Source organism: Sphaeramia orbicularis, chromosome 3, assembly GCF_902148855.1.
Source record: "Sphaeramia orbicularis chromosome 3, fSphaOr1.1, whole genome shotgun sequence".
Taxonomy (NCBI): domain Eukaryota; kingdom Metazoa; phylum Chordata; class Actinopteri; order Kurtiformes; family Apogonidae; genus Sphaeramia; species Sphaeramia orbicularis.
In genome coordinates, this window is record NC_043959.1 from 39,987,327 (window position 1) to 40,011,125 (window position 23,799).

Sequence of the window (23,799 nt, forward strand, 5' to 3'; positions counted from 1 at the left end):
CATAGCAGCGGTGTTCACAATTTCAGAATTTTAATGCAACCTTTTGTATGTTCAACATTTTCTTGTCTTAAACTAAAACAAACTTCACATGTATTTACCTCGAGCTTCACTGTGTTTACAAATGTCTAAAAATGTTTCCGACATTATTGTGAATTTATTTAACTGTCAAATGTGTTTACATCGATCACCTGACAGACACAGATCAGGTTACAGATGCACAAATGCAGGTTTGCGACTCTTCTCGTCTCAGCTCTGTATAGATCCACAAATGTATGCTGTGTTTAAGTGTTGGTGGAAAACTGGGACATTGAGGCTTTGGGTGTATTCATGTGTCGCAAGTGGGAAAGATGTTTTTCTAAACCACCCCTCAATTAGAACACATACACTTACCGACTACCGACTGTATACAGTAGCCAAAAATGTAAACATATGGTTGCATTTGTGAAACAACATGTGTTAAAACTGTTGGTTATTTATTTGTGGATTGGAATATGTATTTGTACGCACCCACAATTACATACAAATGGTTCTACACATTTCTAAATCTTGTGGATCGTGCAACACATATTTGCATTCTTGCATTATGTGATCATTTTTTCTCCATATATATCTATGTATATACAGTATCTACTGCTAATTACTGTGCAGAAATGGTTAAACCCACAAATATATTTTCCCAATAAACATAATGACGCTGATACTAAAATACAGCCTATCCTTGTGTTGCCAGTAGTTCAGTCTATATTTAGACAATCATATCTGCCAGTATATTAGACAGACTTCATGTGGATACTGTCTTAGTCTTTCATATCCCTATTTGGAGCTAAGAATACACTCACAAATAGGATCTTGGACTTTATGAGAATTACATAATCTTAGATAAGATTGTAGTTTGGCTGCTTTTGCCAAGGGAGAGACCATTATGTAATAAAGAGAAAAGGTAATGAAATTTAGCTCCGTAAAATGCCAGTGAGGATCATAAACTCTGCTCCAGACAGTGCTATAACTTTTAGGAAAACTGAGTGAAATGGCCTCTGAGGAAAGAAAAAGCCTGAATCACTTTGTGCTTTTGGTAAATCAACCATTTCAATATTTTCCTAAATATGACATTAAATTATTTTAATGGACAGAAACCAGCACAACAATCATCACTGTAGATGTGCAGAAGCTCAGAAAAAGAATCTATTTATTTTCTTTCTACATTAAATATCGTTAATGAAGCGATGTTAGCGTTATGATTTACCCTCTGAGGATCAAGTTCGATGTGCTGCACAGGCTGAGGCTCAGGAAACAGAATCATTTCCTCTATGATGTGCATCTTGTCATTTGCGTTTATGGCCTTATGGAGTTTCCCATCATCTGGAAGAGACAGTGGAAAGATTTAAGTGAATATTACTGAAGGCAGAAGACTGTCTGTGAGAGAATAAAGCAACTTTTATTGTTTTGTTTTAAACAGAAACCATGACTTGAAGCTGTCTGACCTGAATTCAGACTGCTACGATAAACAACCTCAGAAATTACTCATTGTATTTCAGAGAAAATCATATTTATGCCCAATTATAATCAAAATTTCAATTGCTTCAAGCTGCTGTTAAAGTAAATCATACCTGTTCCTATGAAGAGAACATCATAGGCTCTCTCCATGCCCTGGATCTTGTGCACGGCGATCTGTGTGTAACGTACACTACGTTTGAGGAGCAGGGGAGCACTGCGGATCACACTGTCCATAAGGAAATGGTCCTTGACAAAGTTGAGCACTTTATCAGGCATGTGCAAGGACGACTGGATACCCATTTGCCTGGCGTGGCTGGTCACGCACTGTGTAGGAGTAAATGAGAAACAGAAAAATGAATCTCTGCTTATTCATTGCTCCTCTGTCCTAGAGAAAGTAAGAGCAGTAAGCAAATGCATTTTCCATTTGGTAAATGAATGAATAGATGAGATGGACCAACGGCATCAGTTTGAACTGTGGAGCAGGATTCCACTCACCACTCCGGGCCGTGGCTCTGGGACCGGGTGGTTGTAGGTGTACCACTGCTGGGTCTCCCTGTTGACCTCACGGTAGCGTCCGCTGAATGCTCTTTCCACCTGTGCCATGGTGAAGGCACACACCGCTGAGCTGCCAGACGCTCCTTTGTACCTGAATAGAACATGATTTGCATAAAAAGCATATTCTGAGCTGAAAAAAAGAGATACTTTTCCTCTCTTAAATAATGATGAATTAGGGTGATTTTTTTGCTATGAAATTAAATAACCTGTTGTTTGTCTGACATAAAAGCCACCAAACAGTTGCTTCCACCATGGATTAGCTGCTATTCATTTTATTACAACATATTAGTCTTCTATCCAAATTGTCATTTCTATTATTCTTTCCTGTTTCTGAGAGAAACTGCAGCAGCAGCTTCTCACTGGTGAACAGTTGATGAGTGGGTGCTTGAATGATTTCCATATTAAAACCTTTATTTTGTTGATACATTAATTAGACACTGGTTTGCCTGAGCTTGTGTTGGTACTTAAGCTCATTAGAGCTGTTCTAAATTCAGATGAGCCAAAGAAGTAAAGGCAACTTGCCAAGTTTGAGGGCAGATAATAACAATAATAATTTTAAAAAAGAAACTACTGGTTTAGGGTGGCGTGTGAGCTGTCAGTGTGTTTTCCATTGATGTTCTGGTAGGTCTGTGCATCCAAGTGTGCATGTGTGCAGAAATTCAACTCTGTATTTTGGTGTGTGTGTTCAGATCATAACAATGCAATAAATCAAATCCAATAAAGTGCAACGTGTGTCACAGCAAAACGACTGAGACAAATCCATCCATCCGTCTCTTACCACTGCGATGTGAAGACGCCATAAAAGACTGTGCTCTCCCAGCTGTCTCCCATGGGCTTCAGGACAAACATGTCTTGGATGATGTTAAAGGGAAATCCATCATCGGGAAGGGAACACAGGAGTTGGGCCTTCAAGAATGTGGTCCACTTTTTCTGCAGCACCCGCTCACCACCCTTATCACCCTGTAAAACAGTTCAATATATTAGAGAAGATTTTATACATGAAGCTGAAGCCACAGATGATGGTGATCACATCTACATATAGAGCAAAATGTAAAACTGAACACGCACATTCACAAACACTTCTACCGTTATCTACAATAAGATGTTTAAAAAAGTCCCCAGAGCTACATCTCGGCTGCAGCCCCCTCCCTCTGCGTTAGAGGGTGCTGTTGATGTCAAACTGGGAAATCTCCAGCTATGACTTTTATGACTCTTTTTCTTCTCCTCTGGTGCAGCAATAATATACATATGAGATATTTTGATGCCAAATTACATGAGATGTGTTGGAAACAACAAAAGCATTCTCCATAAAACATTCCTCTGAACTATAAGCTTCTTATTGAAGGAGAAGAGAGCATGAAATGGAAACAAACAAAAGAACAAGTTAGTTATTAATTATAGCTCTGAAATTCAGACCAGTGGTTCACGGTACACCCCTTTAAAATACAGTAGAAGCATTCATTCTTCTAAGCTGTCACAAAAAACCCACAAAAACAGTTATCAGATGACTTGGTATGACTAGTAATTATCTAAAAGCTTGTAAACACACACCAAAAGACACTCCTCCCAAATCCAGCATGATGGAAAACACAAGAAAAGGACAAGGAGGAGGAGGAGGAGGAGGAGGAGGAGGAGGAAGAACAAGACCAAAACAACTGGTCTCACCCAATCTCATGACAGTATACTGCCTCAGATCCAAACGCTCCCTACTGCACAGCCTCCAAAACCCAAAACAACTCCTACATAACAGCACAAGCAGTGAATCATCCTTGAGCAGATAAGAAAATGCAAAAGAGTAACTACCCCTGTTTCCTCCTCTGTGTTGTGTTACACACAAACCATCATCTTGCACAACGGTGAGGTGAAACCTCATGGGACTGATGCAGGGCCTGGGAGCCAATTACTAGGCTATGGTAGTTGCCTGTCCACATAATGAGGAGACCACATTCCTGCTCTCTCAGCTGTCCACTGCCGTTGTTGCTGTGCTCCGCTGCACAGCTTGTACTTTCAAACACATCGACCACTCCCCCGATAGCTGCCCTCCAAAAATATGCCTGCTCCTTTGTGCTGTTTTACACCTCTCTTATACATTTCATCTGAACTTAAATGTCAAGATTGCTCATTACCATTTTTTTCCAACCAGAGAAATACATTCAAAGAGCTAAAAAGAAGTGGTCCTTGCTTCACTCAATGTGCACACCTGAATAAACAAAAGAAAAGGGGAGTGGATGAAGGGAGGGGGACAGATAGGAGAGTGGAAGAAAAAACAAGTCGGAAGCAGAATCACAAACCCAAGTAAAACAGTAGTTAGAGCACCAAAAAGAGAGACTTTGATTTATGTTATCTTATGAGAAACAGGTGCTCTTTATTGTACAAAATAACAAAATGTCTGCCTGAATGAACTAACATGCCCAAAATGTTTCAATTATTAAAATAAAACCACATTCAAATATGTTTGGCCTTGGTCTGATAGAGAAAAGGGAAGGTCATCCTTTTTGTCCGTCCGCAAAACTAATACTGATCCCACTAACAGGGAGCGGCCTTCATACCATAGTGTTACCTAACTCTAATCTGAGTTCAGCACTTTCTGCTCGCTGAAGAGTACACAGGGAGTGTGCTCGGATGTGATAAAAAAAGTGAGAATGATAATATTTCAGTTAGCCTGCATTTAAACAGAAACAGTTACTTGTTCAAAGCTAATTTATGAGGGGTAACATACTGTGGGGGGGGGGGTTATGGAACAATAATTTGCACAAAAGTATGAGAAAAGTGCAAAAACATTTCTTTCTGCAGAGGTTGGTTGAACACAATTGTTCTGCATCATCATCACTATGCCTCGACTTGTAACTTTAAACACTTTGGTTCTTACCCGGTAAATTGGGAAATATACCACCTGCAACACTACTGTAAAGCTATAGAGGAACATCTGAAAAGATGTCAGTCAGTGAAAAAAGGAGCTGCAGCATTCCAGTGAAATAAAGGCGCTTTATAGAGCAGAGAAAGCCATTCTTCTGTCTCTATTGCACAGTTCATCTGCAGCAAGTTACCACAGTCTGGGGGCCTTTCTGTCAATGATTTCCATATATAGAACCCAGGAGGTGCTCCGCTGGCTGTGTGAGGTGTCGCAGCACAGAGTGCCAAAGCCTAGCAGGACTAAGTCATTAAGCTGTCACTTAAGATTACATGCTGTCCCCACGATTACTCACATTACTGCTTCTGTGAACAAGTCGCATCAGTCAGGGAGGGATGCTGAGTGCATGTATATCAGGAACCTTCATAGCCTTTTAATTGATCTAATGACAGGTGAAAAGGGATAAAGTCTCAGTCTGATTATTCAGGGTGATCGACCAAACTAAACTCTTGAGGAGGTGGAGGGGAATGACGTCGATAATTTAAATGATCCAAGTGAATTCAGCAGTTTATACAGTTCGCATGCTTCCCCTGCAACAAAAACAGGCCATATAGTAGAGTGGAAAAAGCATTTCATATTGCTGCGAAGCACCCTTGAATACTAATAATGCCTGCAAAGCTCAAAGCGCTGGTGGAGAAAGGCAAAGAGCTGGAGGGATGGACGAGTGCAGCTGACATTGTGAGGGAGATCGAAGGAGAGGGGGAGATGACATTGCAGAGGAAAAGGAGGGAGGGAGGAGGGAGGAGACGCAAGGAGGAGAGGATGATTCAGGCAAGGGGAAACTAAATCTGTTCAAAACATGTTTGTACAGTCAAAAAGCTTTAACGCACCAGTGACATATTTCCATGGCATCTGCACACGCATGACGTACACTTAAATGTTACCAAACGGGCTTTGACATGGGAGCGTCCTGCCTTGTTTTGAGGTAATTGTATTAGGATTAAGGAGAAGAAGCCTGAGCCTGGCTGCGCCTCTGACTTTTGCGTGGCTGTCTTGTATAATGCCTTCACCCCAAACCCAGATGTCTTACCTTACACACGCGAGCAATCCTTGATACAATGGTGTTGTCAAAGAAGTCGAATTCTTTTCCCGCCTCGCTAAAGAAGAAGTAAATCTTGTCGTCGTCACCTACGGGGTTACCGATTGGCTGACTCTCCTCAATGTAAGCCGATCCGACAAAAACGGGATCTGCCAAAAATAGAAAAACTGTAAGATAACTTCATCACTTCAGTTAACTTTAATAGCACTCAGGGATATTCAAGTAAATGAAAACCAAAGTTATGGCTAAAACCAGCAGATAAAAACAGATTTCAACTGTGTTCAAAAACATACAAAAAAAAAAAAAAAAAAAAAACTACAATGAACAACTAAAATTAAATAGAACTGCAGGCATAAATCAGCTCAGTTTTCATTTTAGACAGTTCAAAGTTTTCACTCCGGGTGATACTCACAGAACTCTGCTGCAACACAAGAAGAAAATGTCTCTGCTCAGTATGAATGCTTCAGCAAACAACGCTTTTCTCAGTCATATTCACTGTCTTTCCTTCCTTTTCCTAAAGAATTATATGTGAATAACTGAAACCAACACTAAAAATGGATTAAAACTAAATAAAACTACTCTGAAAAATAAAAAAAATAAAACTAACCACAACTAAACCAAAAATTAAAAAAACAAAGTACTGTTCTCGTTTATAACCTTAAAAGCTTTAGGATTAATCTGGAAAGAAGTCAGAGCGTTCACATGAGTGAAGGCTGTATCATGCGTACAACCCTAGAAAAGTAGAGGAAACAGAATCCTCTGTATAATTGTACTCAGATGCCTCATCAGGAGCACTCTGCATGAATTACCTCGAGATCAAAAGACAAGAGAGGTCTTAATTGTGCACAAAATGCGGCTTACACTGGCAAAACCAGTGGCAGGCCAGATGAGGCTGTTTTGATGTGCATGTGCGGCGACTGATAGGACCAGACTCCTGCAATCTAAGGGGGCTTGTCTCTGCTTTCAGTCTGCATGCATTAGCGACTGAGCCTCGCTAATGATCACTACTGTTTGGGGCTTATCTGCTCTGTTGGGTACATAATGGAAGATGTGTAGAAGGAGAAAAATAGCCTGTCATCTGTGGGGGCACGTGGAGTTTACCTTGTAACCATTTTAAAGAGTTTTCTGTTTTCAGTGCCGTTCCCTGACCCAAACTCTTGTAAATAACTGGTTCATTCCCTTGGAAGTTACTGACAGTCCCAGTGTACAATTCACCATCTGCAAGAAAACAAGAACGTTAAAAAGCATTGATTAGACATAATTCAGTTTTGCTCTTAAAACTGTAATAAACTCATACAAAGACACTTTGGAGTCTACCGTCAGCAGCACAACAGGGCATCTTGAGGGATTAGACAAATCATTTCTCCCACTCAATTATTCACTAATTGCTTGTTAAAGTAGTTGAACACAAACATCGTCTGTTGGTGTCCAACTATTTATCAGAAGGATTGATGCAGATAAACAATATCAGCAGGCACATCATGACTCATTAATGAATCAAAGTTGTAGCTGACATCAAAAGTAGCGAAGCTTCAGAGACAGACGAGCTGTTTTCAGAGTCTCTGCCCAGAAGGAAGGAAATCACTCACTGTAATAATATAATAATGTTTTGCAAACTAAAATTTTGACATAAAAAAAACAGTATAACTGCATACCAACAATGATGGCAGTGGATTTGTACTCTGGATTAAAAGGGCACCGACTGCGCCCATCTTCCATCACAACCTCGCCCACTTCATCTCTCTCCAACGTGAATGTTGACGTGTTCTGGAGACAGACACAAACAGGAAAAAAAAAAACATGTCCCTCAGGCACAGTCCAATTAAATTCTACTTACAGTAAGTGTAAGCTAAAGTGAGCTCTATAACCTCAGCCCCCCCCAGCCCCCACCCCACTCCCCTCCCTTAAAATGCACTGGCTTCCTGACAGTTTGGTCACTCTGTCTGTACATAGAGATGGAAAAAAAGCTGCAGAATTTGTTTAATGAAGGGATGTGTAAAGTGTGTCAGCAACATTATGTTATAGCACTCAAATAAAAACTGTCATTATTTTGTTATAATTTTGTGATATTAACATGTTAGTATAATTCAATAAAGACTTAAAAGTAGTATAGGTTTAACTCAGGTGTGTGTTTTATTTCTCTTTATAACACTGTGGTCAACACTTGTGAGCTACAGTGGTAAGTGATGGAACAATCTCTGCTTCAAATCCTGCATTTTTAGCTGTATTTATAAAACCCCACTATTTACACTGTTCTGAATCCTGTATTTGTATTCATCTCAAACCCTTGATCGAAAGAAAGCCATAACTCTTTACTTCTCAGATTACTTATCGGTATAAAAGGGAGTTAAAGTTAAGTTAAATATTTTTCCTTCTACTTTTACTTTTCTGGCAGCTTGTTCAGTTTACACAGAGTAAAGCCCAGAGTTTAATATTCAGACATAAAGAATAAACAGGCTGTAATTCTGGTCGTCAGTGAAGAATTAATATGTTGAATTTTAATGCACCAGATTGAACTCTTGTCGGGTCCAAACAATGGTATAGAGTTTCCTCTCTGTCTGGACAGCTCTCTCATACTTCCTCATTATAGGCTGTTGTATTACTCTGAGCTTATTTGAATTCATGTCTGTCAGATTGATTGTTTAGCGTATCTTCTTTTCTTCAGTGTCCTGTTACACTGCCCGTGAAGCCCTTTGCAACTGTTTTGAGTAGAGCTATGAAAATAAAACATTTATTAATGATAATATTATGCATCTCTCAGAGCGTCTGGCTGGTTGGAACACTCACAATGACACACACACACACACACGCACACACACACACACACGCTTAGTGTTTCCTAGTATTTAGAAGACACTGACTTACATTTATTTTCTTACCTTAACCCTAACTATAGCCACAAAATCCCTAACCCTTACCCTTTACCCTGACCTTAACCTTAAAACAACTCAAAATGAATGATTTATTTCATGGGGTCTTATTTTTTGTCCCCATAGGGCGAGTGTGTAGACAGGTTTACGTCCCCATAACATGCATACACACAGTTCTGGACTCTGTCAACATGATGGGTGTTCGCTGAGACCCACTGAGCTCAGAGTTGCTCGGAATCCCAGTTCAGGGCCTAATGTCCTGCCAAGTCATCTTCAGTCTGAGAAGTTGCGTGTTATTCTTTCAGTCTGACGTCAAAGGACAGAGTTTAATGCCCTGTTTTAAGAGCTGCGCTGTCGCCAGGCTCGATTGCCCCCTATCACTGAAATCAATGTCATCCTGCTGTTACCATCACTCTCCTCTGCCGGATAAACAGATCTACTGCTTCCCACTCACCGGAAACCTCACAGCTCTTGTCCCCCCTGTTGGTTTGTCTAGTTAGAGTAACTCAGCAGGATTTGGTTATGTTTGGATTGCAACAGATCCGATACTGACATGTGGATAGAGTCTAAACAAATACGACCTGAACATGCATGAAAAGGAGCTGGACATGGCTGAATCCCCAGTTTCTGATAAATATTCAGGAAAACTGTTACTGACACTTAAAAAAAGATGCCATAAACTTGCATAATAGTGCTCTAGAGTAGTGGTTCTCAACCTTTCAATTGCCAAGAAACATTCCAGGTCCCAAAGACACACATATGAGCACTGCAGGAAAATGCACAAGATCTCGGCGCTAAAGTTTTTGCTGCACCAGTGTTATGTCGTTCTAAGCAGTTCACTACTTTTATTTCTGTACACATCAGGAAAAAATACAAAGGTCCTGATAGTAGGGACCTCGATGATGCGTACAGCCATGCTAATCCCCTACACTGCATTTATTTATTTGTTATTATTGGGTTAGGCTGTTAGTTTATACAAAGGAAGTACAGTTCAACTATTTGTTTAGTTATATCAGGGATGTCAAACTCATTTTAGTTCAAGGGATCTCCAGTAAAATAATAGCACGATAACCTCAAAATAATGACAATTCCAAATTTTCTCTGTTTTAGTGTAAAAGAAGTAAAATGACACTATGAAAATGTTTGCTTTTACAAACTATCCTTTCATCATCTATTGTGAATAACATGAACAACCATGAACAAACTTAACTTTGTTAAGAAAAATAAGCAATTTTAACTATACCGTGCCTCAACTTATCATTTACACGTGTTCATTATAACTTACAGATCAAAGTGGATCTATAAAGGCATTAAATATTTAGTAACAGGCATCTGAAACTGAAAAACGTAGTATTTAACTTCATGATCTTTTTTTAAACTGAATTATGTTTAATATAAAACAAATATCAAACATAATTCAGTTTAAAAAAAGATATAAAGAATTGATTCTTGAGAGGTACAGTATTTAATAATGACAATGAGGCCTGTTTGTTTATGAATGATGTTGTACTGATAAATATGCTGTAATTATTGAAGAAAATGGTTGATTTGTTGAGTCTGTTTGTGTGACTACATTGCCATGAACATTTTGTTGTGAATAATTCAGTTACTGCATTATGGATTGTTGTGGTTCGATGCTAAAATTAGGGAAATAGTATTGTTTGATTGTTGTATTAAGATAATGATAAAGGTGTAAAAGCACTGAGGGGTAAGATTAAATAAGTTCATACTTCTTCCTACTCCTTTTCAACTGTGCAATATTCAGACTTGTATGTGCTTGAAGATAGATTCTGTCCATTTAAATGTTATTTTGTGTCTTAATTTGCTTTGTTTTGTTTTTCTTTGCATGTTCGAAATAAATAAATAAAATTAAAAAAAATAAATAAATAAAAAATGATCAAAACAACTTTCTAAGACTCAGTGGCGCCCTTGACTGTTAATATCATCAGTGTAATTTTTTTTGCATTTTACCAATTCATCCAACAAACTGGACTGGACCCTTTAGCCACTTTTGGCCCACAGGCTGTATGTTTGTCACCCCTGGGTTAGATAGTTGTTCTCTCATTATTTTCTCATTAGAGTATTTTTCTTTGCATTTACAAGACCCCACTGGGAGCTGTTTGAGGCCGCCTAGTGGGCCACGCCCCCATGTTGAGAACCACTGCTCTCATAGACAGAATGAAATAAAATCAGGAAAAGTAATTAAATTAAGAAATCATCACTTACTATGTAGGCGCAGATTGGACTGAAGGCATAGGTGCCGCACACATAGAGGTGAGTGCTATTCAGCCGCAGCAGAATTTTGATGTAATTGAAGCAGTCGGTCTAGATGAGAAAAAAAAAACATGTTGAGTGTGAGGTCTATGAATCAATAGATAGTAATAAAAAACAGCATCTTGTGAGTTCTGTTCATGTAAAAAAAAAAAAAAAAATCTATGTGGGAAATACTCATGTGAGTCAAAGAAAACAACAAAAAACATACGCGCATACTTCAAGAACTGTTGAACAGAAAAAAAAAAACAAAACTGAAAAGAAGGTTCCCATTTCAAAAACAGTGTTGGGAAATCCTCCCAGCATCAGCAACTGCCTGGTGAGCTTTCTGTAACACACAGACCAGAGTTGTAGACTGCAGAACACAGATTACAGAGGCTTGTCGCCCAGGGATACAACAGCTGGCATGACAACAAAGTAACAGACAGACAGAAAAAAAGCAGAGTACATAAAAGAGCAATTCTCTGACGAGTCTGCACACTTGATGAATCCATTTGTAAGTGGTGGAAAGGTTTGTCGACATGGAGCTGCGAGTTTTGTGCGTGTCCTCACAACACGATTGAACTAATCCAGAAAAACAAACATTCTTCACTTCAAGTTAAAGGTAATAATTTAGTCTTCCTTCTGCTTATATTCTCTTCAGAGAGGTCAAAGGTCAGAGCCAGGAGACTCTGTGGTTGCTTCCACACACAGAGGTTGTTATTAAAGTTAACAACCCATGTTAACAGAAATAAAGTTAAGAATTTCACTTTAAGACTTGGAAGAAAAACACACAAACTGAAAATATATATACAAGTAAAATCAATGCCTGTATTTTTCTTAATATTTGGTGAAGTAGAAAAATGATTTCATACCTCAAGGTTCTTCCCTTTGAAGCTGCATTCCTCCCTTTTTCCAGCTGGAGTACCCCAAGTCAGCTGAAGATGAAAAAGAGACCCTGAATAAGTCATGTGAAATATGGGAACCATGCCGATTCTGTTGCATCTCAGTCCTCAGTTCATCGAATTAGTGCATGAGGGGAAAATATACAAAAAACAAAACTCTTAAAATACAAAAAAGTAAACATGCATTTGGATTTTTCTGTAAGTATTACTTGCGGCGAGGTTAACTGTTATTCATTTATATTGATCTGATCCTTACATTAGTGTGAGTTTGTGTGGATAGAGTCAGATATTTTTTGTGGGACTCTAAAATACTCACGTTTTTCTGCAGTTTGGTTTTGCTGATATCAGAAAGGCTGAGGGCAAACAGTGCCTCCCTGGCTCCAACGTACAGCATGTCATCCTCCTGGCTGAGCAGCAGAGAGGTGTAATTGAAGACGTCTTTCACAGAGAATCTCTTGGCTGACCTCTCTTTTGCATCTGGAAAACAACAGAGACAGAAAAAAACACACACACACATACACAGGGGATTATTATCACATGGCAGGACAGCAGAGTGAGAAACACACCGGTGTCCTGATTCCAGAAGTTCCAGAACACAGACCAATCATCTCACAAATTAAAATGCTCAATGCTTTTCTTTTTTCTGTCTACTTTTAGGTGAAAAAACAAACAAGCATTGTACAATAGACTAAAACTCACATCACACTCATACCAGTATTTGTAAGTTTCAATAAGGCAAAATGTCCTTATTAGAGTGTAAGATATCATGCTTTAATCATGCAATATTTCACTGCACCACCTTTGGTTTTGATTACAGGAGACATTCACTGGATTTAAGTAAGTAAATAGTTCAGATCCTTCCATGGGTAAGTACTGCAGTGGTTAATAATGTTTCAGCTGTAACAACTTATTTAACTCTAACTGATGCAGTAAGTAGCCTCTCATGTCTCTAACGTCAAAAAGGTTGGACAATGTCAGGATTGATCAGGGTCATCAGGCTTGTGACAGAATGAGACATAATTTTCACACATGGATTAGCCTCCATAAAGTCCACAATCTAACTTACGATGTAATGAAGACTTGATGCAGCGGTCTGATTATCCATCATCAATAATCAAAAATTAATGCAACAAAAAATTCGAAAAAAAAAAAAAAAAAAAAAAAAATTATGAACCTTATTGTGACACTACATAAGCATTATGTGGCAAAAAAAGACGTCACAGTGAATGTCTCCTGTAATCAAAACCAAAGGTGATGCAGTCAAATATTGCATGTACAACTTTTTTTTTTTGGCCCAACAGTGTATACTGTACTAAAAAAAAAAAAACAAAAACAGCAAATAATTATTCAGGATCTATAGGCTGGTGTGTACAGGGTGGGGAAGCAAAATTTACAATGAACATTTAGTTGTTTTTTCTCAGCAGGCACTACGTCAATTGTTTTGAAACCAAACATATATTGATGTCATAATCATACCTAACACTATTATCCATACCTTTTCAGAAACTTTTGCCCATATGAGTAATCAGGAAAGCAAACGTCAAAGAGTGTGTGATTTGCTGAATGCACTCGTCACACCAAAGGAGATTTCAAAAATAGTTGGAGTGTCCATAAAGACTGTTTATAATGGAAAGAAGAGAATGACTATGAGCAAAACTATTACGAGAGAGTCTGGAAGATACTATTAAAGAAGAATGGGAGAAGTTGTCACCCCAATATTTGAGGAACACTTGCTCAAGTTTCAGGAAGCGTGTGAAGGCAGTTATTGAGAAAGAAGGAGGACACATAGAATAAAAACATTTTCTATTATGTCAGTTTTCTTGTGGCAAATAAATTCTCATGACTTTCAATAAACTAATTGGTCATACACTGTCTTTCAATCCCTGCCTCAAAATATTGTAAATTTTGCTTCCCCACCCTGTACATTGTACTTTTTGAGTTGTGTTGTGTGTTTTTAGTAGTCTTACACTGTTTGCCCATGTGCATTTAGTGTAGCTAACTGCAGGATTATTCATATTTGCAGTAGCAGTAGTAGTAATAGTAGTACTAGTAGCAGTACTTAACAGTAGCAGTAGTAGTAGTATCCATATTAGCATGAGTAATAGTAGTATCAGTAGTAATGGTAGTAGTATCTGTATCAGTAGTAATAGTAGCAGCAGCAGCAGTAGTAGTAGTAGAAGTAGTAGTAGTAGTAGTAGTAGTAGTAATAGTAGTAGAAGTAGTAGTAGTAGTAGTAGTAGTAGTAGTAGTAGTAGTAGTAGTAGTATATACCGAATGAAATAAACCAGTCAAGTATCCTCACATCACAATGTTGGGCACAATCATCACAATATGAGTTTTTCTCTAACTTATGTAGAACTGAACACTATGTTTATACTAGGTACCTGTACTATGTCTAAAATATTTATATAAAATTCCTATATAATTTACAGCCCTAAAGCTTAGATATACTGCAGAGCCAACAAGGAAAACCTGTGTATGTTGGGCAGTAGCACTACTTCAAAAACAGCAGACAGTGATAACAACAATGAAGAATCAGCACTGACTGACAAAGAAAACAGTCCATGAACACAGTAGAAATCCAGGAAATACCACAGACACCATCATTCATGGAATTACAACAGAACGTAGTGGTGAGCTCCAGCCAAATCAATTTGCGATACTCAGTGTTGGCGTTAACCGAACTCTCAGGGATAGAGGTGACTGTTCATCTATGTTACTTCCACGAGACGTCGTCGTGCAGTACATGAGTGAACCTCATCCACACTTTCCAGCGCTCTCTTTGCTCTGCTCTGTACTGGCAGCAGGGTTAAAGCCTCTTCTACTCCATATGAACCTAAATCTCCTCCATTCTGCCGCCAGCCAACCCTCTTCAAAAGCATCTCTTCAGCACTGGGCCACAAGTCAAATGAGTTACTTTTTCCCACATCATTCCCTTCCTCTCAAATAGTTTATGTGATGAAGTACAGGTTTAAATGTACACACTGCTCTTTTTATAGCTTTTCCCTTAGCGTTGCTACCAATTCAGGATCCTTTCAGTGGAATCTGCCCCAGCTTTTACTGCTTTCCACTGCTTAAGTGCAGTTTCAAGAGGTTTAGATTGATTTTTGCAGCCGCTGTTGTAGCGGGGATAGGCCTGACAATTGGACACTTCAGTTTTTACTTAGCGTGTGATAAAAATGCTCCAAAAGTTGCAATATCAAGGCCGACACAATGTCTAGGAAGTGCCCTAGAAAATGGTTTATTTAGGATATTGAAGCTTTATGACCTACTGCCATGTGTCTGGTAGATGGATGTTATCACTTCATATTTTATCAACATCTTCTCATGTACAGACAGTTCACCAATGACACAGGCCCACAATCCAATATTTGTGCATCCTTTGCTTACATTCTTCCTACTCTTTGCCGTTTTTGGCCATCTTTGTAAATGTTTATCTATTTCCTCCCATTCCAAACATATTAAATACACTTGATGTGCTTCCCAAGCCAAAATGCTGGGGGTCATGGACTCCATTTGCTTGTCCAAATAAGATTACTGGCTTGTATTTGTGGTCGTAAACACTAATATTTGCAGCAGTTAAACAATTTACAGCTACACCCATGTATAACTACCAAAGTGAATTCTAATTCTGAGACTTCTGACAGTAAGAAAAGAAAACTAGCACCAATGTGTATCTCCAGCACCCCAGGTGGTGCATTGGACCATAATGCAAATGGAGCCAATAAACTGCAATAAATGTTTACAACCCACGACTTAAACTTTTCAATATGCTCACAAACAAATGGTTCATCTAACACTCGAGGCGCTCTTTCAGATCATCATATTCCCCCTTGTGAAACGCAGCTGCACAAGCCGCATCTTGTCCAAAATCAAATCTTAGACCTTTTCCAGATCAACAGCCCTGATTCTGTTAAAAACACTGTGACATCTGGAGTCAATGAGGAGAGAGTCTGTCATTAAAGTCAGAGGAGGGAATATAAAATAGAAAAAGAAAAAAAAAGGTTTCCTATTGTCATCCTCAGGTCAGTCAGGACTGGAAAAACAAAGGAGGAGGAACTGGTTTATTTTAAGGTAAATTAAGTCTGTTAAAAATGTCCTAAATGCTCATAAAGAGAGCTATACATAGTCCCAGTGGAGCCGGCAGTTGGCAGACAAAAGAGTGCCATCCCTCCTCTCAACAGGGGGACGTATCATAGCCCGACTGTCACGGCTCCCCTGGGTTTTGGCCATTCACTGGAACCAAAAACAGCCTTCCCTCAGCATATTAAAACTCTGTGACATAAATCACAGTGACATCTTCTTAGACAGACAATGGAATAACGAGCAGAGGAGAACAAACTCATGAAACTTTTACGCAGAGAACGGCTGAGGGGATGGAGGTTAAGGCTGGAGCGCGGAGTGGGAGTTGTGGTAACCAGGAAGATTGGATTGAGATGTTGACCTATGAAGAAACATTTTTCAAAGTAGTCCGAGATGTTTTCTTTCTTTTTTTTTTTTTTTTCAAAGCAGAAGGTCAAGCAGTAACAAACGTCGGTGCTCCGTCAATCTGCAGTGATTTGAAACAGAAAACTAAGGCTCTGTTTCTGTCTGTTCTATTCAGTTCACATCCAGAGGTGGGCTCTTTAGAAGACTTCTGAAGCTGCGGATCTGTTGTGTGTTTTGACGTATTTGCAGCACAATCCGGAAGCGTCCACAGAGATAGAGGCAGCTAGTGCAGGACATTTCACAACTGGGCTCCATGTCCATTTATCATCTGCCTGTTTAATCAGCTGGCTGTCACCGAGCCGGGCCTTCAACCCCTGCTAATGCTCATCACATCGCACCTAGCGTCAATATGGCTCCTTTACAGCCGGTGTTAACAGGCAGGATTAGCAACAGCGGGTTCGTTAAGTATTAAGTAAGTGTGTATTGCCTTACAATAAATCTCCAGGTTTATAAGTGCACAGGCATGGTGGTAAGCTGCAGGAGATATTGAGCAAGGGTACACATTATGAGTTCAACAGATGCACTGTTTGAGGCCAATTTACAGAAAAAAATAAAGCTTACAGTAAAAATATTCATGGTGAATGTTTTTATACTGAAACATACGGCAATTTTCTACCACATTATACCATGCTCGCCTTTGGGACCAGGCCATTTGTCTTCCCCTGCACAAGTAGTACCCCTCAGTGTAGCTGTTCGTCATAGTGACACAGTGTGAAACCAACGTAACATCAGCTTTAACACAGCGCGCGCGCACACACACACACACACACACACACACACACACACACACACAGGACCGACCGAAGATATGGAGGGAGTAGGTTCTGTTTTTGATCTCGGTATGTGGAGGTTTGTCATATTTTTAGAAGAGGCTAAAGGTAGAAGGAAAAATGACAGTAAATTTACATCAGATTTTAAATGGATGATTCTGGTTTACGTGAAGGTGCTGGGATGATGATGCCAACCCATTCGCACCCGTCAGTGATCTGTAGTGTTTTTATATTAATTTGGTGATACTTGAACTTCATTAGAACCTCAACAGGTCATACCAAAAACAAAAAGGGGGAGAAGGAGAAGATTATGATGATGATGAACATAAAGATGAAGAAAATTAATATGATAGAAGTCATTTTTCCATTAACCCTCACATTGTGCGAATATAACTTGTGCATAAAAATTTTCCTAATGGAAAAACGACAATTTCCCCCAAACTCTCATTTTTCATTTAAAAGTTTTTGCATTGGCAAAAGGTGGTTTTTCAGGCGTAGCAAAATTGGTATATCGCACAAAACTGCAATGGAAAGACCTTTTTCCACAACTAGAGTCACATGAATAAAAAACCCTGGATATTGACAGACATTACAACAAGCGAAGAAGAAGAGTTTTAAAAGAAACATGGCGCACTATGTGTGGACACACCAGGAAACCAATCATTTTTAGTTTAGTACAGGATAAAGGGGTAATATAGAATAATAATGAATATATCTGTAAATCTGTTGGGATTCTGTAGGGTTTCTGTAAATCGGCTTATAGTCTGGTTTTGACCAACTCTATATATAAAGTGTCATGAGATAACTTTTTTGTTGTGATCTGGTGCTATATAAATAAAATTTGATTGACTGAGTGATTTGATTGGTTTTCCCCTGTAAGTCGCTTTGGAAAAAAGCATCTGCCAAATCCATAAACATAAATGCATAAACATAAATCAACAGGATATTTACATTCTTTGCCACATTTATGGCATGGCTTCTTGTGTCATCTTGTGATAATAAATAAACAAATCATCGCATTTGTGATTTAATGGAAAAACGACATTACGCACTTTTACTTTTTTGACATTTAGTAAATATCAGCAAAATTTTGCGCATATGTCCAATAGAAAAGCGGCTAGAGATGAGCATAAAGGTGATGGAGGTAAACAAAGATGAAAAAGATGAAGAAGGTGAAGATGATGATAAGCAGGTGCTATCCAATTAAACACTAGTAAAGACATCTTAGTGATTATCCTTCATTGGGAGAAAAAAAAAAAAGTCAGTGGAGGTAAATATGGCAGCTGTTGTATGATCAGAGATTCATTTGCTTTTCGGTGACAGAAGTAAGACTAACTATGCAAACACAATGAATACCAACAAATGTCTACAAAGTGAATTAAAACCTAGACACATGGGGAGACTTTAGCTTTTTGGCTTTCAGTCTGATCTGCAGACTGTGGCTTTTAGAGTACACACTCCAAATTCACATCAATGTTTCCATCTTACTTTAGGCCATTCGGGGAGTGGAACAAATGCATTTAATTTTATGTAACCATTCTCTGTTATTCAAGATTCACCTTAACAATACAATCCTGCAAAAGTAATATTCTTCTAAAATATATGCAACAGATATGATGGCACTGTAAACGTTTCATGCTGTTACATGTAGATACAAGTTAGATGTTAAGCCTATGCTTTAACCCTTTTGAGACTGCCATTATAACAGGCTGCCTAGCTGTCGTCATGTTTTCTTTGCAATAAAAGTGTCAGAACATGTCTTTTTTTGCCAGTTCTTTTGCACCTTTCTTTTCAGGAAGAACTCAACTTTCAATATCTGGATGGTAATTATCATGATTATAAATAATAAATGCTTAAAACAGTGTGTTTTAGTAAAAAGTTGAAGTTTTAAGCATATTTATTTTCAGAAACAACTATAAATGTTCATAATGGAACTTTTTGAGATTACAGAAATAAACTTTCATCTATTTTACATCTGCTCAGACATGCTTTTTGGTCTTGAACATTCAATATCCACATTATGGCTTCATATTTTTTGTTATTTCCATGTGTTTTTTAGCCTGAATTTTGTGGATAGCACAAATAATGTAGGAGTTACAGTAATTAGAATGCAGTAAAGTGTGAAATGCAGCGCTGGAGAGACTGCTGTTGTTAAAGGGTTAACTTGTGATGGAGTACTGGTACTTTTACCTCTATTTCTTCTTCTACCACTCCTTTCGCATAAACTTTATATAATGCTCATCTAAACCCAAATTAACCCATAAAGACCCAAACACCCACTGGCGACCAAAATCATTTACTGATATAAAAAGTTAAATACCTGTTGATCCACTAATCCTATCAATACATGTAAATAATTGGTGTAAAATGCAGTTTGTCATCTTTTCATGTTCATCAGATATGACCCATTTGGACGTTCAGAGGCTCCGTAGTTAATGTGGAAACACTGTCATCTTCTACAATATTGATTCATCAGTAAAACCCATGGAGTTGGATCAATGACAGTGGATGGAGACACTTGTTTTTATGTTCAGTTAATGATAGATTTCACTGAAAAAGTCACTTTTCCTCCATTTTCTCTGTTTCTAATATAATAACCCTCAACTTTAATTTGAGCTTTTATGGACATCAATCATCATCATCAGTAAATGAAATTAAGAAAAATACCTGATTTTCACTTAAGAATGCAAAATATTGACCATCTTATTAGAATATATGGTGATAAATCACTTAAGAAAAGTTAAAAATAGAGAAAAAATCATTTGGGAACTGACACAGAAGTAGCACTGGGTCTTTATGGGTTGATTAGAATGGCTGTAATGTCATATACAGACACAAACTGAGTGCTCTTCAGGGAGAACACTTATGAAACATCCAGAAAATTTATGTCCCAGTCATATAAATCTCATTTTATGGCCGTTTTTAATATCGACAAATCCTCTCATATGTTCACTTAAAGACTGAAATACATTTGGGATAAGTAACAATGTTAACAGAATTGAGAGACCAGAGCTCCAGAATAGCACACTGACATTCATTGATATTTGTACAATGCCCTGAGTCCCTTCTCTCACATCAGAGTGGAGTCGTTCAGTGTTTGCTTACTCACCAGTGAGGTAACTAAGATATCATCAGAGGGTGCCAGCGTGCAGACACAATGACACGGAGAAATGAAACACATGCTGGCACTTTGGTAGGGGTCATATTTCAAAAAGAAAAGAGAGCAGGATCTACCTTATTTTCCAAGGTTTAATAGTACTCAGAGGGTGGGGCAGTTGATTGGCTGCTGGGTCGGTGTACGCCTGCCAAAACACTCCCTAAAAAGCCTGACTGTAAACATGGCCCAGATTTACTAAAGCAGCATGAGCCAAGTCACAAGACAAGGGGGCACCAGGGACAAATGGGGTTTGCTTGCAGCCAGACTGAGAAAAATCAGAAAGGAGATGAGAGTGCAGCACAGCCGATATTAATCTCACACTGGGTTCTGCTTATCTTACATGCAAGACACAAATTTATCTATAAAAAAAAAAAAAAAACTTAGACGGTATCTGTCCCTGCCCTCTGCCATCCGAGCTACACAACGGAGCACTGCTTCAAGGCTCTCTGTTCAACTTGATTTGACAATAGACTTGATAACGGAGCTGGAGTTCTGACAGAAGCTGACAGAAGTCACTTCAAGGTCCTCACACCACTGCTCCTTCTGACATCTGGGCAAAGTGATGGTTATTTCACTGATGCGAATACTGGCAACCATGAACACTGTTCTCTGCCGCTCCAGTCAGCACAACACCAACTGTGTTTGTTGGCACAGTTAGAGGACGCGCATCTCAGATGAGGAGGCAGAGGAGGATGAAGGAGATGGGCATCAGAGAAGATATATGCACAGAGTATACACCGCATCTATAACCCAAGATAGTTTACACATGCTTTACATGGAATTGTGTAAGTTACAAGAGTGACTTTTTGCATTTTCTATGTTTTAGTCACTGGATTTTCAAGTACTAAAAACATACACATTTATTTTACTTTCTACGGTCAAAAAGTGACAAGTGAAATTCAATTCACCATATATGATCATTTCAGAAATGTAGTATTCATAACTATGTTTCTGATAGTGTTAGCCACATGAAAATAAGAATCCAATCCAACTTTATTTGTAAAGCACTTTAAAACAACCATAGTGGACCAAAGTACTGTACAGAAAAATAAATAAAAAACAAAATAACGAAATAAAATACAAGAATAGATTAAAAGACATAGAACAGCTGTGAAAAAAATATAAATAAATAAATAAATACAGAAGAATAGATAAAATCTAAATAAAAGAATAAAATACAAGAATAGATTAAAAACATAAAAAAGCTGAGCAATTAAAAACAACAAAAAATAAGAACAATAAACCAATGCAAAATAAAACAATTGAATAAAAATAATACATTCAAACATCTCAAACAAGAATATTCATGTTTCTGTGTAGAATGAGCTGTTAATATCTACAGAGGCAGTAAACTGCCTCCAGTCTGTTATGTTGTGCTGCCATTTCTCTGCAGTAGCTCAGAGCAAATGTCTATTTTTTATGGCAGTGGCATCCAACGTTGAGGTGCATTACCATCATCTACTGTCTACGAGTGTTAGCGTTATAATTCCCTATGGCAAAAAGCGCAGAACATGAACATAAACTAACATGGATCCTTCAGTAACTTCACCAACGGATGCCACTAAATATCACACACTGGGTGTTTCGAAATGATGTGATTTTCATTTTATATTATCGGATTTTGTTTTATGTTTTGGTTTTATTTACACGTTACATGTTGTAGAAGATGCCTGTTTATTCCTATTCTCAGACCAGATGCAGTCATTTACAAGGCAAGAGAACAAACGACTATTTGCAAAAAAAAAAAAAAAAAAAAATCCTTTCCTTCGTTGATTTTCACACTCAGACCGTTCTGTTATATGTAAATACAGTCAGTTTTCAGATTAATATAGTGTGAAATTCTGTCAGAACCTGATACAAAAACAGGGAAAGAAATGCACTTTGAAAATGAGGGTGCCAGCGTAGAATCCGTTTCAGAGCGAAAGTGACTCTTACAGCTTGTGAAGGGCCGGGCCAGGAGCCTCACAGATGTGTCGTGTTGTTTGTCATCTCAGGCGGTGTTGGTGTGGCTTTGCTGCAGTCATTTGTGTGTGTTTTGCTCGTGTCGTACCATGAGAAGGCTGCACCTTGCAGATAATAACCAGAGGCTTAAATTGCGCGTGTGCAATGTTTTCTGTTGTACGTGTGGATTATGCAGCAAAAAGGTGTTAATGGTAACATGTGCAGACACAGCTGTAGGGCAGCAACTGAAAACTGTGAAATGACTGAGGTTTGGAGGAAACTATGCATGGTGTTGTTTGTACTGTAGAAGTCCTGGAAAAGAAAAAAGAAAAACAGTGATCTTCATACATGCACCAACTATGAGGTAACTCCAAAAAGCTGCATTCCTCTAAAGAGCAAACAACAAGGGGTTGACACAGACATGATGGGCTGCTCTGTAATTACTGGCTTTTAGGTGTCATCCTGCTGCACTCCACATTGGCACGCACCTCCCCAACGCAAAGCAGCCAAGCAACGGAGTGCTGTGGTCTATCACGGCTAAAAGCTTACGAAATCCTAGATATTAGCTTGCAGAGACAGAATGAGACACAACAGTATGTGGAATCCCAGTTATTCCAACACAGTGCGAGAGCCACATGTATAGTACGTTGTATAGTGTCTTCCCAACAGACATGCCCGTGCTCGTCATGTGTGGGATACCTCTTCAATCACTCCATCCTCATCTTATCCTCCTCTCTGCGGCCTGAGAGACATTTGCGTGTCCACTGTAAACATCTGAATCCAGCTGGTTTGTGTGTGCTTTTCTGCTGCAGATATAGTCCCCATTAAAGTATACTTTATACACAGGGTGCGATTTGCAGTTATATACGTGGGGGTGCGGTCCATAACTAATAATGTAACTAACACTGGCGTGAAACTGAAGTGAAACTTTACATACTTTCAACATCCTCTATTATTCAGCAGATCTTACTTGAAATTTTCACAACTTCTAGCCTGTATCCACTGGACCCTCCCACACAAACGCTGGGCCCCATGAATTTGTCACATTTACCCCCCCTTTATGGCGCCCCAGTGCATGGGGACATTCACGAATTCTGAGACTGCCGACAGTTTGGTTCAAGTGAACGTTAGTGGCAGTGATGTAGGATATAGGTGGAAGAAAACTGTCACAACCTGCCTGTTATTTACATTGGTTGGTTGTCCCCCATAAGGATGAAATTCACAGCAGAAGTAGGGATGTAAAAACCAGAGGGGGGGTTGATCCCTCCCAACAAATCGCACCCTGTTTATACATACATACATACATCTCTTCTGCCATTCCTGTTTGCACACTTTTTAGGGCAATGGTAGAGCTGCTTGCCGTTTAGTAAGTGCACTCACTTTGGCTCACATGTGTTAAAGGTCTTTAAGTGTTACCAC

General features: G+C 38.8%; 1 protein-coding gene across 2 annotated transcripts in view; it reads right to left on the reverse strand.

The window, feature by feature from the left end:
* sema4bb (sema domain, immunoglobulin domain (Ig), transmembrane domain (TM) and short cytoplasmic domain, (semaphorin) 4Bb) overlaps nt 1-23,799 on the reverse strand; it is a 70,748-nt gene that overhangs the window by 7,619 nt on the left and 39,330 nt on the right. For both annotated transcript variants that reach the window (XM_030128263.1, XM_030128256.1), the window contains exons 3-12: nt 12,341-12,501; nt 11,995-12,057; nt 11,096-11,194; nt 7,655-7,766; nt 7,101-7,217; nt 5,991-6,148; nt 2,828-3,009; nt 1,990-2,140; nt 1,608-1,818; nt 1,244-1,359 (exon numbers count right to left, since the gene is read on the reverse strand). In XM_030128263.1, coding sequence (XP_029984123.1) covers nt 1,244-1,359; nt 1,608-1,818; nt 1,990-2,140; nt 2,828-3,009; nt 5,991-6,148; nt 7,101-7,217; nt 7,655-7,766; nt 11,096-11,194; nt 11,995-12,057; nt 12,341-12,501 — 1,370 coding nt within the window. The remainder of the gene's footprint in view (nt 1-1,243; nt 1,360-1,607; nt 1,819-1,989; nt 2,141-2,827; nt 3,010-5,990; nt 6,149-7,100; nt 7,218-7,654; nt 7,767-11,095; nt 11,195-11,994; nt 12,058-12,340; nt 12,502-23,799) is intronic.